The sequence below is a fragment of the Netta rufina genome (genome assembly GCF_964035555.1).
Source record: "Netta rufina genome assembly, chromosome: W".
NCBI classification, from domain to species: Eukaryota; Metazoa; Chordata; class Aves; order Anseriformes; family Anatidae; genus Netta; species Netta rufina.
In genome coordinates, this window is record NC_140139.1 from 4,468,745 (window position 1) to 4,486,411 (window position 17,667).

General features: G+C 43.9%; 1 protein-coding gene across 1 annotated transcript in view; it reads right to left on the bottom strand.

The window, feature by feature from the left end:
- LOC311220843 (CUGBP Elav-like family member 4) overlaps positions 1–17,667 on the bottom strand; it is a gene marked incomplete at both ends in the record, with an annotated part of 114,429 nt that overhangs the window by 50,245 nt on the left and 46,517 nt on the right. The window contains one exon of the mRNA XM_084304487.1: positions 7,149–7,298. Within this exon, the coding sequence (XP_084160613.1) occupies positions 7,149–7,298 (150 nt within the window). The remainder of the gene's footprint in view (positions 1–7,148; positions 7,299–17,667) is intronic.

The following is a 17,667-nucleotide window of genomic DNA, read 5'->3' on the forward strand; positions in this document are numbered from 1 at the left end:
TGGCTATCCTCCAGTCTTCAGGCACCTCTCCTGTTCTCCAGGACCTTTCAAAGATGATAGAGAGCGGTTCGGTGATCACATCTGCCAGCTCCCTTAGCACACGTGGATGCATCCCATCGGGACCCATGGATTTGTGTGAGTTGAGCCCACTCAGACGCTCCTGAACCAGTCCCACATCCACCAGGGGGGAGCCCTCCATTTCCCAGACCCTTTGTCCTATTGCCAGGGGCGAGGAGTCCCGGGGGAGTGTCCTTGAAGCAAAGACTGAAGCAAAGAAAGCATTCAGTATCTCTGCCTTCTCAGCATCTCCCGTGAAGAAGATATAGTGGGTACACACCCCGAGCCACCCTGTGGTTTTACCTATGTGACCATGGAGAGGACATGAGGAAATGGGATAGAAAATATACCTCGACCCTAGAGGCACGGGTACGTGAGTTGCAAGGAAAAACAGTCACAAAATGGGAATTCTCTAAGAAGCCTGCTACTCCTATTTCCAGTAGGCAGTCCTTCAGACACAGAAATGAAGGTTCTGACCAGGATTAGAGGAGCGGCTGAAGGAGCTGGGATTGTTTAGCCTGGAGAAGAGAAGTCTCAGGGTCGACCTTATCTCTCCCCCATCCCAGAGGGGGAGGGGGGAGGGTGAGCGAAAGGCTGTGTAGTGCTTAGCTGCTGGCAGGGTTAAACCAGAACATTCACTTATTTATTTTACCAGTAAAGCGTGGTTTATGGCACATGGCAGATAGTTACTAATGGGTCAAATAAATGCTTCCCACTCATAATGATGTTTCAGGAGCTCACTGTTTCATTTTTTGAACTGCTGATAAAAAATATTAAAGGGAAAGCTCTCACTCAGGGATTTAGGGTAGACAAACACAATGAAGCAAAAGATTTCCTATTGCAAGTAACGGGGCTGCTGAGCCAGGTAATTTCTAGGGCATGGTGTATGACCAGACCGAATGCTAGGGGTCTTGGCTTTCATTCTGGACCTTCTACAGGTGCAGGAAGGTCACTCATTTTCTGTTCTTCTCATTCACCTGCTCTTGGGACTCTGTGTGACCCCTTTGAAATGTCAGGGCATGTACTGGGGCAGGGGAAGCCAGTCCCTTTCTCTGCCTGCACAAAGGAATCCCTGATCCTGGCCAATGCCACTGGAGGGTGTCTGTTGTGATCAGGACTGATCCTGTTACCAACTGGCCTGGAGCAGCAGCCTGCCCATCAGCAGTGCTGCTAGATAATTGACAAACTAACAGATAAGGCTGTCATATCAGCATGCCGGCAACTCCTCCCCTACAAAATGAGTTTGGTTAATGATAATAATTACAGATGGAGTTTGAATCCTGTCTCTGCTGACAATGGGTGAAACTGGTTACTGCCTGATGGCTCTTTGTTGAGCCAAGGAAAATGAATTGATGGTTTCATGTCAGTTCCTAAGACATGAGTTTCTACAACACAGGAATTCACCCATGAGGGACACCTTTGCTGCCAGTCTCAGCTGTGGCTTGGAAATGTAGGCATAAAGGCTTGGCTACCCATTTGTACTGACAGGTAGTCCTCACCAGAGAGGAGCGGGCCTCAAGTAGGGCATGAAGTGGAGCTTGCTGTCTTGCTAGCACAGATGCGCCCACTGCATAAGTAAAGTGGAGTGGAGGGACTTCTGCAGTGTCTGCAATGAGGAGTTATAAAGCTGTTCCTGGTAGTGGTAGGCAGTCAGAAACAGCAGCACCGAGAGCTGTGAATGAGGAAACTTATTTATAGTGCATTATGGACAGCTGAGGGAAGTCTTCTTTCGTTGTCCTCAGTTACACATGCCCAGACTAAATGCACTGAAGAAACCAGCATCCTGGAAAACATTCCCCATCTGAGGCTCCTCAAAGTTGCCCTACCACTGGGTCCACCCCTGGCTCTAGTTGGACTGGACATCCCCTGGCCCGGGATAGTATGGGCTATATTTATGCTTCCTTCCTGGGCACATTACTGGGCAGAAGATGACAGAGCAGTGCTCACTCTTTTCTGAGTGCTGTGCTCTGTGCCCCCTTCCAATTCCCTCATTTTGAGTCACTGAACCCATGACAGCTGCTCCTGTCTCTCTCTTGTTTGATACACTTTGATCTCCCAGTTTTCTCATCTTGCCCTCCTCTTCTCTTCCTGAGGAGGCTTTATTTTTGCAGCAAGCATTTTGTCTAGATCCTCACAATGTAATCCAGTAGGGGCAAGACTCATTCTTGGAGAGCAGAATTTTGATGGTGTGAAACACAGCAGAAAACAGTGCAGATGGCCTCCACTGTTATTGTAGGTCACACACTGTTACAAGAGAGGCACCGGGCTCTTGGTGGCTAAGAAGTGTGTGGTGGTTTTACTGTGCTGGGCGGCTAAACACCACAACTGCTCTCTCACTCCCCCTCCTTAGATGAGGATGGGAAGAAGTAAAGGAAAGAACAACTCACAGGTTGAGATAAGGATAATTTAATTAAAGGGAAATAATAATAATTAAAGAAAGATTACTATTAACTAAACAATTTAACTAAAGGGGAAAAAAAGGGAAAGGGGAAAAAGGAGGGGAAGGGGAAAAAAACAAAACAAAACAAATAAAGGCTATGTGGAAGTGCAGAGGAAAGAAATTACTCTCTACTTCCCACAAATGAGCGATGATTGACCACGTCCTTGAAGCAGGGCCTCAACGCACGTAGCCGGTGTTCGGGAGGAGGACAGATGTTTTCATAATGAGAGCCCCCCCCCCCCCCTTCTTCTTCCTGTTTCCACCTTTTATTGCTGAGTGTGACATCATATGGTATGGAATATCCCTTTGGTTGGTTTAGGTCAGCTGCCCTGGTGATGTTTCTCTTCTCACTTTTTTTCCCACCCCCTAGGAGGGTTAGAGAGAGTCTTGATGCTGTGCCAGCACCGCTCAGCAGCAGACACAACACTGGTGTGATACCATTGCTGTTCTGGCTACAAGTGCAGAGCACAGCACTGTATGGGCTGCTGCAGGGAAAGTTAACATCCCAGCCAGACCCAGTACAAAGTGTTGGCAGAAGAGCACAATCCTTGTTACTATGATGAATGTGAAAATGGCAAATGCTCTTGTGCTGCTGCAAAGTGACTTGCCAGATCATGGCACAACAGATTATGTTCTTTGTCCCCACTATGTGTTGTGACACATTGCCATGTTCGATAGCTATGCAAGTTGAAAGACTAAAGGGCAGGCATTTAATGCACAAAAAGGCCAAATCTCCAAAGGAACTCATGCTAGTTGGAGGTGAAAATTTTGATCCCTTGTTTTTCTGTCCATGCCAAAAAGTGCACGATGAAGCATTATGTATGTACTGGTTGAGCTTGGAGAGGATGTGAGCATGGCTTGCAAAGTGTATGTCTGCAAGGAATTGTTTTCTGGTGGTGCTGCATGGATCCATAGCCCAACCAAAACCACAGAAAGAGAGAACTCCTGCAGGGACTGGAGCTGTGATCAGAGATCTGGTGAGTAGGGATGTCTGACCTACTGTTGCCTTTGCTCCAAAGTCATGGGGGTTTCAGTAGTGAAAAAACTAAGACCCAAATGATACTCTGTGTCTGTTCCTGTTCCAGGCAAAGGGAATGTTAAAAAAAAAAAAAAAGAGCACCAGTGAAGACAGAAAAAAAATAATAGTGAAACTACAGGGCAAATATAATTATATGATTTGCACCTGCTTTTGTAGTGCAAAGACTGGAGTTCTGAAGTCGTTTAGCTGCAACATCAAAAATATTATAGCAAGACGCAAATATGGATGTGTAGACAAAGTACACAATTAATGGGATTTATTTGGTTCTGAATGATGTGGATGTCATGCCTCTACAGATTTTGATTGTCTTGTTTTGCTATTTTCAGGCAACAAAGTAAATTCTGCTACAGGATATAATGGTCAGAACCCACATTTCAGTTTTTCTGTGGAGTATGAAAGAGTATCTGAGAGCAAAATTCAGGCACTAAACAACATATAGCAAGTCATAACCATAGCAAGACTAGTCTTGCTATGGTTACATACATAATACTGCAGCACTCTTGGCCACTTTCAGAATGAGAAATATATCATAAAAGAAAATTGTTTGGAAGATGCTGACTTTGAGTAGGGACTGGCATGTTCTTTTCTTCTCTATAGTGTTAGTGCAATTGCATGCTTAGCTTTAATATTTTATTTCTACCTTTGCATTTAGAAATGCAGAACCACAGGGCAGTGCCAATAACTGATGCTACAGAAGAAAGTGTGAAAAATCCCATAATGAACAATGATAGGATAAGCTGTCCAGTGATGAAAATTTCTTTCTAACCCCAAGCAATTAGTGACTGGATTATATCATAAAACATGAAGGTTTGTGTCCTTTCTATATTTTTATCTAGTCTAATGTGGCTGTGGATGTTCTCAATAGCCACATAAATGTCTAATCCTTTATTATTATTATTATTATTATTATTTATTTATTTATTTATTTATTTATTTTAATACCCGTAAGCTCTAGGCTTCAATAAAGCCTGTGGCAAGGAATAAAGTCTTGGAGGGTGCATTAATGCTCATGAGAAGGAAGAGAATATGATGGAGCAAACACATGACGTGTCCTACACCTAACCTGCTACAAAGGAGCTTGCTGTCAAGGTTTCATTGCTAGTTGGGACAGGCAGAAATAAAATGATCGGTAAGATTCTGGCTGACCACTTTACACCTCTGCTATCACTTAGGATGTCATTGAGTTATGGGGAAGCTGAGCACTGGGAAGGACCAATGTATTGCTGAAGACATGCTGAGATAAATCCCAACTTCACACAAAACAAAATGTTTGGAAGTCAGCTCTACGGGCAGAGGAGACCCTCATCCTGCAGAGAAGTGAAGCTAGGATGACTTTTACCTTTCAGTGTGTTAGGCTTCTGGTATTTGTGCAGGGGCTTACTGTGGACTGCTGGCTGAACGAGTCTCTCCAAAATTCAGAAAAGATCAGATTAATTTCATATAATCTTAGATGAAATACCTAACTCAAAGCTTTCTTTAATTATGGGAGTATTTGGAGGTAGTAATGAAAGCTCAAATCATTATGATTCATCTAGAGAGATCATCTTTTCTCTGATATCTGCAGTAATGTATCATGGAAAATTAGCTAAGAGGAGCTAGATAAAGCAGAAAAAAAGATAGACATAGAAAGGGATGGATAAACAGCGAGATGACAGACTGGCAAACAGGCAGATGCTCAGATGAACCAAAGGATATATTTATATCACCTTAAAAATAGGGTGCTTTCTTGCTGCAGTGGCTGAGCTCAGTGAGCACACTAAGGCTTCCTTCAATCTTCTGATGCCTCCCCATAAGCCACCAAGAGCTCCCCATCCCTCTAACCTGCTACAAACATGTAACTTCTAACTTCTAGCACAGTAAGACCCTTGATTTCAATTCTGCTTAAAGTTAAACTCATGGCTAAATGTTTACAAGTTGTGTGTAGGAAGAAATTATAACTATTTTTTCAATACTATTGATATTTCTGGGCTTTCCTTTGCTGCATTACCAGTTGTTTTGTGTTCTTTATTTTATTTTATTTTATTTATTTATTTTTATTTTTCCCCCAGTTACTTTGAGCAGTAACTAGGCAAGACTTTTGTACTTTTGTACTTCTGCGTTATATTTTCCTTGTAGCTCACAAACTCCCCAGTGATGTTGAATCTTCTGAGTTTTCAGAACTAGTTGAGATGGAAAGATTTTTGTTTTGTTTTGTTTTTCTTTTCTTTTTTTTTTTTTTTTTTTTTGTTAGGGCTTTTGCAGAGTTTTTGCCTGGAGTATTTGACTGAATGTTTGACTTCCTAACAGACTAGATTAATCTGAGTGCTCCAGGGTAAAATATGCCTTTGTGTATTTTGGTGACTAGGATCAATTAGTAACATTTATTTAATTTTTTATTGTTATGATTGGTATTATTAGTATGTGTACACCAATTTTTTAGGAAGATCTTTCCAGCAAAACTACAGCCTGGAGAAGAGGGCTGTATCAAATCCCAAGGACCATGGAAAAATGTTGGTGCACATTAAGGACCTGTAAACCCCTAAGTTCTTGGTGATTACGGCCTCACAGTGTCCATATATTTGTTAAGTATTAGTACAGAGGTAGGTACCTATTCTTTAATCTGCCTCATTCATTCCTGACTTGCAAAATCACCCCTTCAATACTGGATCTTTTGAGCTTGTCAGTCTATGAATCCTAGCAGCTGTGCTTCAGTGGTGTACCACTGAAGGGTAAAGCTGAGCCAGTTCTGTGGCTGTATTGAAGGAGCTTCAGTCTCCAAGTCTCCAGTCTGTTAAGGCAACAGGGTTTGAATGCAGCTGTTTTGGAGACCAGCACCCACCGCCTGTGCGCATGGTCTGAAGTTGCAAGTGTGTTGGGTCTGTCTGGGCTGGAGTCACCTTTCCCTGCAGCAGCCCACACAGTGCTGTACTCTGCACTCGTAGCTGGAACAGCACTGATATCACTCAAGTGTTGTGTCTATTGCTGCATAGTGCTGGCACAGCATCAGGACTCCTTCCAAGCCCCCAAGAGCCAGCAGGCTGGGGGTGGGCAAGTGATGGGGAGGGGACATCGCCAGGGCAGCTGACCTAAACCAACCAAAGGGATATTCCATAACACCTGATGTCACACTCAGCAATAAAAAGGGGGGCTCTCGTGGGGGAGGGGGCTGTTCCTCCTGAACAACCACTACGTGTTTTGAGGCCCTGCTTCCCAGGACGTGGCCGAACATCGCTCGTTGATGGGAAGTAGAGAATAATTTTTTTCCCCTCTCTCTGTGCTTCCGCGTGGACTGACTGTTTCTTTTGTTTCTTTTCTCCCCATTCCCTTTCCCTTTAATTAAACCTTTCTCATCTCAAACCTCGAGTTCTCTGTGTTGTATTTTCTCCCCCTTCCTCTTTGAGGAGAGGGGGAGTGAGAGAGCGGTTCTGGTTGTGGTGGTTTTACCGTGCTAGGCAGCTGAATACCACAATCGCTTTCTCACTCCCCCTACCAGACCTAGTACGGTGGTGGAGCTCGGCTGCCCACGTGAGTAAAACCACCACAGCAAGGTATAACCCTTCTGAAGTAGCTTACACTACCTCAGTTGTAGATAATTTCCCTAGGACTGAAGGAGCAGGTTGTGGTCTGGCTTACCTGGGTAAGGGTGGATGCCATTAGCAAACACAGCTTCTGCGGTGGGCTGCCCATTAGCCTGTGGCGGGAGGCCAGTGAAACCATTCACCCCAATTGGAGATGGGATGCTAGGCACAGTTGGTGCAGTTATACCAGGAGGCGTGCTTCCACCTGAAAGTGGGGAGAACACAAAATTAAAGCTGATGAGTACTGGAAGCAATAACCACATGGAGAAAGCTACTAACACAACAGCTATTGAAACATGGGATTAGAAATTAGAGAGTGATTGATTAAGAATGAATAAGTGCTACATTTGCGATTGTGGTAATAAAAATGTTGTTTTTGCAGAGTTACATTGTTTAAAGGTAAGGAATGTGGTATTGAGATATGCTTGCAGTGATAAGAAAACTTAGCAGGCAACCTTGTAAAACGCAGACAACCAGACTCCTTGGAACAATTAGACGAAAATCATGGTGTTAAGTCAAGTCAGATAAGTGAAGAAACATTACCACTTCAAAAGTGGTAATTACCACTTTCAGTAAAAAAGTCAAAAGAAATTTGAAATTTAACAGGCCGGCAACTGAAGGTCATGCAGGGAAACAGGGAAGGGTCCTATAATCAAAAAGTATATAAACTGTGTTTTGGAACTAGTAGGTGAGTATGACTTTGGTGGGACTTCCCCCCCCCCATGCTGCCCAGCGCTGAATAAACATACCTACTTTACAATCTTACTGATTGTGGAGTCCGTTTTCTGCAAGTCATTTTGGCGAGCCAGGCAGGAGACACTGCTCGGCTGCAGGATCGACTGTGGAGTGGACGCCCCTAGTTGTACCAAGTATTTTGCTCGGAGGGGACTCCACTCCTAGCCACTCACTGTGGGAGCAGACAAAGACCTCCCTCAGCTGCGGACAAACGGTATGTTTTACAGTAGAGGAAGGGCCTGTAAGTTGTACACGTGACCGGGACAGCTGGTAAATCGCGCAGAGACGTCTGGCATGCAGCATAGTCCCCATAGGGGAGGTGGGTACCCTACAGATTGACTGGTAGAGTGGTCAAGGGGGATTTGCTGATCGATAGAGTGGCCACTAGCAATCTTGGGAGTAGACTGAGCAAATCCAAAGTTATCGCTTCATCCCTGTTTTGGGAGCCAGGATGGACCTGCTAATGACTATATAAGAAGCAGGAGAAGGGTAAGTGGGCCTTTCACAATTATGACAATGTTTTGTGGGTGTTATAAATGAAGTCTCAAATCAATCTGAATTTAGTAATATTTATAAAAGACAAGTAAACAGCGCTGGGTGCACAGGGAGTCTATGCTCTACCAACACGCACACACAAACATCAAACATTCTAAATATACAGAACATTGCTTTTACATACTAAACCCGAGTATGTCTATACATATATACTATCAGAAAAGGTAACAAACAATCCTTTAAGTCTATTACTATCAATGTCCATGACTGGGGGAGCATAGTTGGCCTGATTAAAGTGATACCATATCTTCCATGACTTATAACAGTCGCCATTTTCCATTCCTTTTCTTGATTACAAACACCAGAGAATTCCAGGGCTAGTCGTGGGAACAGCATGTCTCGCTTTAAGTCGTCAAGCAACTCGGCCTTCGGGCCTTACGTATCCTATTCATCCCGGACTGAAGAAAAACATATCCATCTTGTTTTCAAGGCCAATAGGGCCTAGGTCAAAAGGCACATCCAGGTCACCAGGGGGCATAACATCAAAGGCCTTCAATGGCTGTAGCAGCAGAGGGGCCCATGGCGTAGCAGTCAGATCAGTAAAGGAGCCCGCAGCTCCCTCACTATCTGGCAAACCACACGTTTCTGACTGTGGTCCCACATGGCTCTTTAAGGCCTCAGAGATTGCTCGCCAGGTGCCGAGCAATCCCACTGCAGCCTTGTCATTTTCAGTTGCAGAGTCCCACACCTTGACCTCAGTTTGGTCCCATATTTCAGGCTCATAAACTGTCCGATTGTTAATAAGGAGAATAAGCTGTAAGGTTACCAGGACAGTCTTTGTTCCTAAGGACGTATGATTCCCCATAATGCGCAACTGCTTACCAGCAAGGGGCAGTTGTGTGCGCAGGTCCGCTTCTCTCAGCTCGAGCTTCTCTCCAGCTCCAGTGCGCCTATTTCCAGCGACTTTCTGTACGAGCTTCTCTGAGCAGTTTGTTGAGTTTGGCCGAACCTATCTTCATGAGGCAATCAATGTGCCTGTTCCCGTCCTGGTCTCCATTCTGCTAGCCTGTTCCTTTTCATTCCTTCTTTCTACTTCTTTATTGATGACATAACTTCATTATATCATGTTGCCTTTTTTATCTTGAGGGCAGGCTCCCCTCTTATACCCTTCTCTACACAGCAGTCCTTTTCAAAACAACTTTTCATTGGTCAAACAACTTTGCCTGGCAACAGCAAACACCCAGCAACTTCCATGCCTTAATGGCTGGAGAACAAGCAACCTGAGACTGCATGGGGTCTCCTGAATCACCCTTCTTTGTTCCCTCTAAACTCTTTCATATTCCTGATGGCCTCATCATTAAGAGTCTGATGTTATCATCAATGATGGGGCTTGGCGACCCCCATGGCCACACTCCCACATCTCCCCCTTCTTTATTAATATGAACCATCTTCTTGACACGAATTATTATGCCATATATCACACTGGGTAATATTTGCAGCTTCTGGAGGGATACTAACTGGAGTGTTAATAATTGTACGTCTTATTCTTAAATGTCCAGATATTTTGTGTTGAAAGTATTTGTTTAAGTGTAAGGGTTTGAAACAAAGTGGAATGAGTCACTCCACGAAGAACACAGTCAGAGACAATACTTGTTTGGTTGGTTATCGTTCTAAATGATATATTCTTGTAGTATGAATGAGATGTGCTAGGGGCCTCTCTGTGTGATTGGGAGATTGTGCTGTAAGTAAGACGCAGCATCACTGTGAAGCGAGTGCAGAGTTCTGATCTGCGGTTCTGTATTTTCCCCGAGGGGAATGAAGTGCATGACAGACTGAAAAGAAGTGCTGTTTTATCCAAGTTTTGATTGGTGGTGCCCAATATATGCTCTCGGTGGTGTATCTTGTGTTCCTATTGATATAAATGAGGTCTCAACTCAATCTGAATTTTGTAATATTTATAAAACAAATATTTCTAAAAGGTATAAAAGGCAAGTAAACAGCGCTGGATGTGTGAGGAGTCTACGCTTCACCAACACGCACACACAAACATCAAACATTCCCGTCCTGGTCTCCATTCAGCCAGCCTGTTCCTCTTCACTTCTTTTTCCTGCTTCTTTATTGATGTAACTTCGTCCTGTTGCCTTTTTTATCTTGAGGGCAGGCTCCCCTCTTATCCCTTCTCCCCACAGCAGTTCTTTTCAAAACAACTTTTCATTGGTCAAACAACTTTGCCTATAACAACAACAGCAAACACCCAGCAACTTCCATGCCTTAATGGCTGGAGAACAAGAGAACCATCTGGAGAACAAGAAACCCTGAGAGTACATGGAGTCTCCTGAATCACCCTTCTTTGTTCCCTCTAAACTCTTTTATATTCCTGATGGCCTTATCGTTAAGAGTCTAATGTTATCTCAACCACGGGGCTTTCCAACCCCCATGGCCACATTCCCAAATCTCCCCCTTCTTTATTAATATCAACCATTTTCTCGACACTAATTACCACTCCATATATAACACTGTTTTTTGCTCTTAAATGCTTTGAGTGTGATGAGAAAAAAGGCGGGAGCATTATCTAAGTAACTAACAGTTGAGAAGTGTTGGTATATTTGCTGTGGTGTTTGGTCGGTTTTCCAAGTATTGGGTGGGAGGGGGCTGACTAATTATCAAAGCAGCAGAAAGGAAAGAGTCACTTCTTTGGTGGTTCAGGCTTGAGGCCTGAGAATTGGGTAAGAAGGGGGAGAGTGAATTTATTTAGGCCTCAATACCTTTTTAAACCCCCATATTGAGGGATACTCAGGAGTGATTACTTGTTTTGTATGGGCTTACTAACAAAGTGCATGAGAAAACTTGTCATTCGGCTTGAAATTCGATTCTGTTGAAATGTAAATTTTGGGAAGAAGGTGGTAATATTTGTCTAGAAGATGGAAGGCTGAGTGCTTCAGCTGTTTTCCGGATGTCCTGTGGATTTATGATTGGAACAGAGCTCATTTATAAAATGAAATAATAAAGTTTGTATGTGGGAAGAGGAGTTTAATCGCAGAGAATTGGGACATTTGGGAAGAAGATTAGGAAAAGATAGTAAAAACCCGCAGTAAAAAGGTTTGTGTGGAAATTGAAACAAAGGACAGTAACTAGTAAGGAACAGTAATAAATAAATAAATAAAAGGGAATGGGAAATCAAGGAAATGAGTAATATCCAAAACAAAGATGTTTTAAAGAAAGCCTCCTTGGGTGCATATTGGCACATTCGAAGGATATTGTTAGAACTGGGGGCACAGAAAGCAAGAGGACTTTCACTAAGTATTGCAATCAATGGTGGCCACTACATAAACTAAATGGCCACTTTATGGATCAATCGACTATAACACCATCTTGCAATTAATGTTGTTTTTGAGGAGAGAAGGGAAATAGGATGAAATGTTGTATACAGATATGTTGTTTCAGCATCTTAGAGGGAAAAGGTATTGTTATAAATGCAGTGTTAATTCGTGTTGAGAAAATGGTTGATATTAATAAAGAAGGGGGAGATTTAGGAATGTAGCCATGGGGGTTGGAAAGCCCTGTGGTTGAGATAACATTAGACTCTTAACGACCAGGCCATCAGGAATATAAAAGAGTTTAGAGGGAAAAAAGAAGGGTGATTCAGGAGACTCCATGCAGTCTCAGGGTTGCTTGTTCTCCAGCCGTTAAGGCATGGAAGTTGCTGGGTGTTTGCTGTTGTTGTTATAGGCAAAGTTGTTTGACCAATGAAAAGTTGTTTTGAAAAGAACTGCTGTGGAGAGAAGGGTATAAGAGGGGATGTTGAGGGATTTTTGAAACAGTAAAAATCCCATGGCTTGCTGTAGCTGAGCAAACCAAGCTACCAGGACGACTACGAGAAGTTCCCATGACAGTGTTCCCATATCGCCCAATTGAGGAATTCAGAAAAATATTGTTACCAGCAGCTGGCTTCAAGGACAAGGTCTACGTGACTGCTAATCACAAGGGGGTTGTTTTCTTGCAGGTGGGGTTGTTTTCTTCTAGTTGTTTGTCTGAGTGCTTTTGACCAATAATCTTGTGTGAGACACTATCCGCCCCTGTTAAGTTCACTATAAAAGTTAGACTATTCGGGCAGTAAAACGGAGCATGATCTGACTCTACTGGTGTCTGTCGTGCTTTGGACCGTGCTTCCTGCAACAAGGGGAGCCTGTCCTCAAGAAAAAAGAAAAAAAGGCAACACAATGTGATGAAGTTATGTCATCAATAAAGAAGCAAAAAGAAGGAATGAAAAGGAACAGGCTAGCAGAACGGAGACCAGGACGGGAACAGGCACATTGATTGTCTCATGATGATAGGTTCAGCCAAATTCAGCAAACTGCTCAGAGAAGCTCGTACAGAAAGTTGCTGGAAATGGGTGCACCGGAGCTGGAAAGAAGCTGAAGCTGAGAGAAGTGGACCCATGCACACAACTGCCCCTCGCTGGTAAGCAGCTGTGCATTATGGGGAATCATACGTCCTTAGGAACAAAGACTGTCCTGGTAACCTTACAGCTTATTCTCCTTATTAACAATTGGACAGTTTATGAGCCTGAAATATGGGACCAAACTGAGGTCAAGGTGTGGGACTCTGCAACTGAAAATGGCAAGGCTGCAGTGGGATTGCTCGACACCTGGCGAGCAATCTCTGAGGCCTTAAAGAGCCATGTGGAGCCACAGTCAGAAACATGTGGTTTGCCAGATAGTGAGGGAGCTGCGGGCTCCTTTACTGATCTGACTGCTACGCCATCGGCCCCTCTGCTGCTACAGCCATCGAAGGCTTTTGCTGTTACGCCCCCTGCTGACCTGGACATGCCTTTTGACCCAGGCCTATTGGCCTTGAAAAGGAGATGGATATGCTTTTCTTCAATCCGGGAAGAACGGGATACATAAGGCCTGAAGACCGAGTTGCTTGACAACTTAAAGCAAGGCATATTGTTCAAAGGGAATGGAAAATGGAGACTTGTATGTAATCAGGAAAAGGAGTGGAAAATGGAGACTGTTGAGTCGTGGCACTTGGAGGATTGTTTGTTACCTTTTCTGATTGTACGTATGTATAGGCCTACTTGCGTTTAGTATGTAAAGCAATGTTCTGTATATTTAGAATGTTTGATGTTTGTGTGTGCATGTTGGTGGAGCGTAGACTCCCCGCACACCCAGCGCTGTGTACTTGCCTTTTATACCTTTTAGAAATATTTGTTTTATAAATATTACAAAATTCAGATTGAGTTGAGACTTCATTTATGACAGTATGGAATTAAGTTGACCCCTGACTTAGCGTTTGGTGTTGGCATTAGGAAAAGTACAGTCTGGAGAAAGATAAAGGAAGGGTTAAAAGAGTTGTTGAAGGTGTTAAAGGTGTGGCATGTAGTATTTAACAGAGCTGTTTGAAGTTGAATGTGCAGGGAAAGAGGATGTAGGAATGTTAATAGTTCTGCCTCAACAGGAGGCTGTGATCTCAAAATCATGGGTGTGAGCCCTTTGGGGCAGAGGGAACATGATGGGTCCAAGAGAATTGTCATAGAAACAGAAAAGCAGCTAACTTTTAAAACAACCTGAGTATGGGTGAGCTCAGATTGCCAATGGGACCGCTCAGGGAACTGTTGACAATTGCATTCTCCTGACCGACCCCCCCACTGAGACCCTAATCACCCCGGAAATTATGAACAGTTATACCAAAATCTGGTTAAATTGGGAATTGAAAATTTGTTCCAACAAGGTCCAAAAGAAACCCCTATGGAATTTTTGGACCAACTTTGAAAAACAATGAAGAGAAAAAAAAAATAAATGGACCTGGCTTCAGAAAACAAACAGAGGCAATTGGCTAGCCTCTTTCTAGGGCAATTGGCCCCTGATATCAGAAAGAAATTGTCTTAGGCTGCAGGATAAACTTACAACAGTCAGGAATGATGGGGACCTGGGGCATCTAGCCTAGCAGGTCCACTGGTTGAAATAAAGGTAGGGAATGAAGAAAAGAGGCTTGAATTTTTTTGTTGGTTATGGGAGCTTCTTTCTCTGTGTTAATTAGTCTGTAAATGTAATAGGAGCAACTAGCCAACAGGAATATACATTTATTTTTTTTTTGCAATGCTTGAAATTTAAATTGGGAAAAATGATTGTAATTGCAAAATAAGAAAAACAGTCAAGTTTGGTTCACAGAACTAGATTTAAAGGATGCCTTTTTCTGCCTGACCATGGGAACTGAAAACCAGAAACTCTTTGTCTTTGGATGGGAAAATAACAATAGAGAATGGAAAACACACCTTACTTGGACAGTGTTACCACAGGGGTCCAAGAATAGCCCCACCATATTCATGAACTGTGATCTTGAATTTTCAAAGACCTCTTCCGGAAAAGGGGACACAGCTGCAATTTGCAAATGATAGCTGCTGAAGAAGAAAAGGAATGTGTATAATGGACTATTAGTTTACTTTTTTTTTTTTTTTTGGCATTAATACTGTGAACCCAGCCTCTTTCCTCAGTAACAGTGTTTCAGATCACCCATTCATGATTACATCAAGACCATGGACTCCAGCTGATCAGACTTAAAGGAAACACTCCTAGAAGATGCAGAGGATTGGTATATAGATGGCAGCAGCTTCATCCACCACGGATTTCGCCTCACAGGATATGCGGTAACAAACATCAGCCCAAAAGGTGGAAATCATTGCCTTGATAAGAGCTCTTGAGCTGGCAAACATTTTGGAAGATTTGAAATATGCCTTTGGTGTGGTGCATGCACATGGGGCAATTTAGAAGGAGAGAGGACTTTTATCTTACCCAATTAAACATGCAGAAGAGGCTGATAGCAGTTATTAGAGAAGAAGGAAAAAGGAGGCCCAGACAGGAACAGCCCCGGATAGGCAAGGATCAATGTGCCCTATGTAAGAAATTTGGCCATTGGAAAAACAAATGCCCAGAACAGAAAACAAATGGAAAAGGGAACCGGGGAAGGGAAGTGGTGGTCGCACGTGCAAAAGATAACTGAAGAGGACCTGGGGAATCTACCCCAGCAGATCAGCTGGTTATAAAAATGAAGCTGGGGAAGGAGGGAAAAAGAAGTGGAACTTATGGTAGATGTGGGGGCAACATACTCAGTATTAAATAAATCACAGAATCACAGAATTTATAGGTTGGAAGAGACCTCAAGATCATCGAGTCCGACCTCTGACCTAACGCTAACAGTCCCCACTAAACCATATCCCTAAGCTCTACATCTAAACGTCTTTTAAAGAGTTCCAGGGAGGGTGACTCCACCACTTCCCTGGGCAGCCTGTTCCAATGTCTAACAACCCTCTCAGTAAAGAAGTTTTTCCTAACATCCAGCCTAAAACTCCCCTGGTGCAACTTAAGCCCATTCCCCCTCGTCCTGTCACCAGGCACGTGGGAGAATAGACCAACCCCCACCTCACTATAGCCTCCTTTAAGGTATCTGTAGAGAGCAATAAGGTCACCCCTGAGCCTCCTTTTCTCCAGGCTGAACAAGCCCAGCTCCCTCAGCCGCTCCTCGTAGGACTTGTTCTCCAGGCCCCTCACCAGCTTCGTCGCCCTTCTCTGGACCCGCTCAAACACCTCGATGTCCTTCTTGTAGCGAGGGGCCCAAAACTGAACACAGTACTCGAGGTGCGGCCTCACCAGAGCTGAGTACAGGGGGACAATCACTTCCCTAGCCCTGCTGGTCACACTGCTTCTTATACAAGCCAGGATGCCATTGGCCTTCTTGGCCACCTGAGCACACTGCTGGCTCATATTCAGCCGACTATCAACCATCACTCCCAGGTCCTTCTCTGCCTGGCAGCTCTCCAACCACTCATCTCCCAGCCTGTAGCTCTGCTTGGGGTTATTGCACCCCAGGTGCAGGACCCGGCACTTGGCCTTGTTGAACTTCATGCAGTTGACCTCAGCCCATCGGTGCAGCCTATCCAGATCCTCCTGCAGAGCCTTCCTACCCTCGAGCAGATCGACACACGCACCTAACTTGGTGTCATCTGCAAACTTACTGAGGGGGCACTCAATGCCCTCGTCCAGATCATCGATGAAGATATTAAAGAGGACCGGCCCCAGCACCGAGCCCTGGGGAACGCCACTAGTGACTGGCCTTCAACTGGACTTGGCTCCATTTACCACGACTCTTTGGGCCCGGCTATCCAGCCAGTTTTTAACCCAACGAAGCATGCGCCAGTCCAAGTCAAGAGCAGCCAGTTTCTTGAGGAGAATGCTGTGGGAGACGGTGTCAAAAGCCTTGCTGAAGTCAAGGTAGACCACATCCACAGCCTTTCCCTCATCCACCCAGTGCGTCACTTTGTCATAGAAGGAGATCAGTAAAGCATTGGTATCAGTGGGGAATGATTACATTGTAGTGAAGGGGGCAACTGGCCAATCTGAAATAGCATATTTCTGCAAAACATTGAAATATAAATATGGGAAACAGTGGGGCATTCACAAATCCCTATACATGCCCCACTCTCCGGAGTCACTCGTAGGGAGAGATTTATTGGAAAGATTACAAGCACCCACCTCATTTAAAAATGGGGAGATTATTCTAGAGGTAAATGATCAAAGATATGTGGACGTGTTGAGTTTGATATTAACAGCTATTGAGACCAAAGAGGAAATTAGTGAGGAAATCCTAAGTCAAATGTTTTCCGGAGTATGATCTTCTAATGTACCAGGGAAGGCAAAAAATGCACTGTACTGGGTCTGTCTGGAATGTTAACTTTTCCTGCAGCAGCCCATACAGTGCTGTGCTCTGCACTTGTAGCCAGAACAGCAGTGGTATCACACCAGTGTTGTGTCTGCTGCTGAGCGGTGCTGGCACAGCATCGGGCCTCTCTCTCTAACCCTCCTAGGGGGTGGGCAAAAAAGTGAGAAGAGAAACATCACCAGGGCAGCTGACCTAAACCAACTAAAGGGATATTCCATACCATATGATGTCACACTCAGCAAGAAAAGGTGGAAACAGGAAGAAGAGGGGAGGGGTGGGCTCTCGTTATGAAAACGTCGGTCCTCCTCCCGAACACCGGCTACGTGCGTTGAGGCCCTGCTTCAAGGACGTGGTCAAGCATCGCTCATTTGTGGGAAGTAGAGAGTAATATCTTTCCTCTGCACTTCCACATAGCCTTTACTTGTTTTGTTTGTTTGTTTTCCTCCCTTTTTCCCTTTCCCCTTCCCTTTTCCCCTTACACTTTTTTTTCCCTTTAATTAAATTGTTTCGTTAATAATAATCTTTCCTTTATTATTATTATTGTTGTTATTATTATTATTATTATTATTATTTCCTTTAATTAAATTATCCTTATCTCAACCCGTGAGTTGTTCTTTGCTTTATTT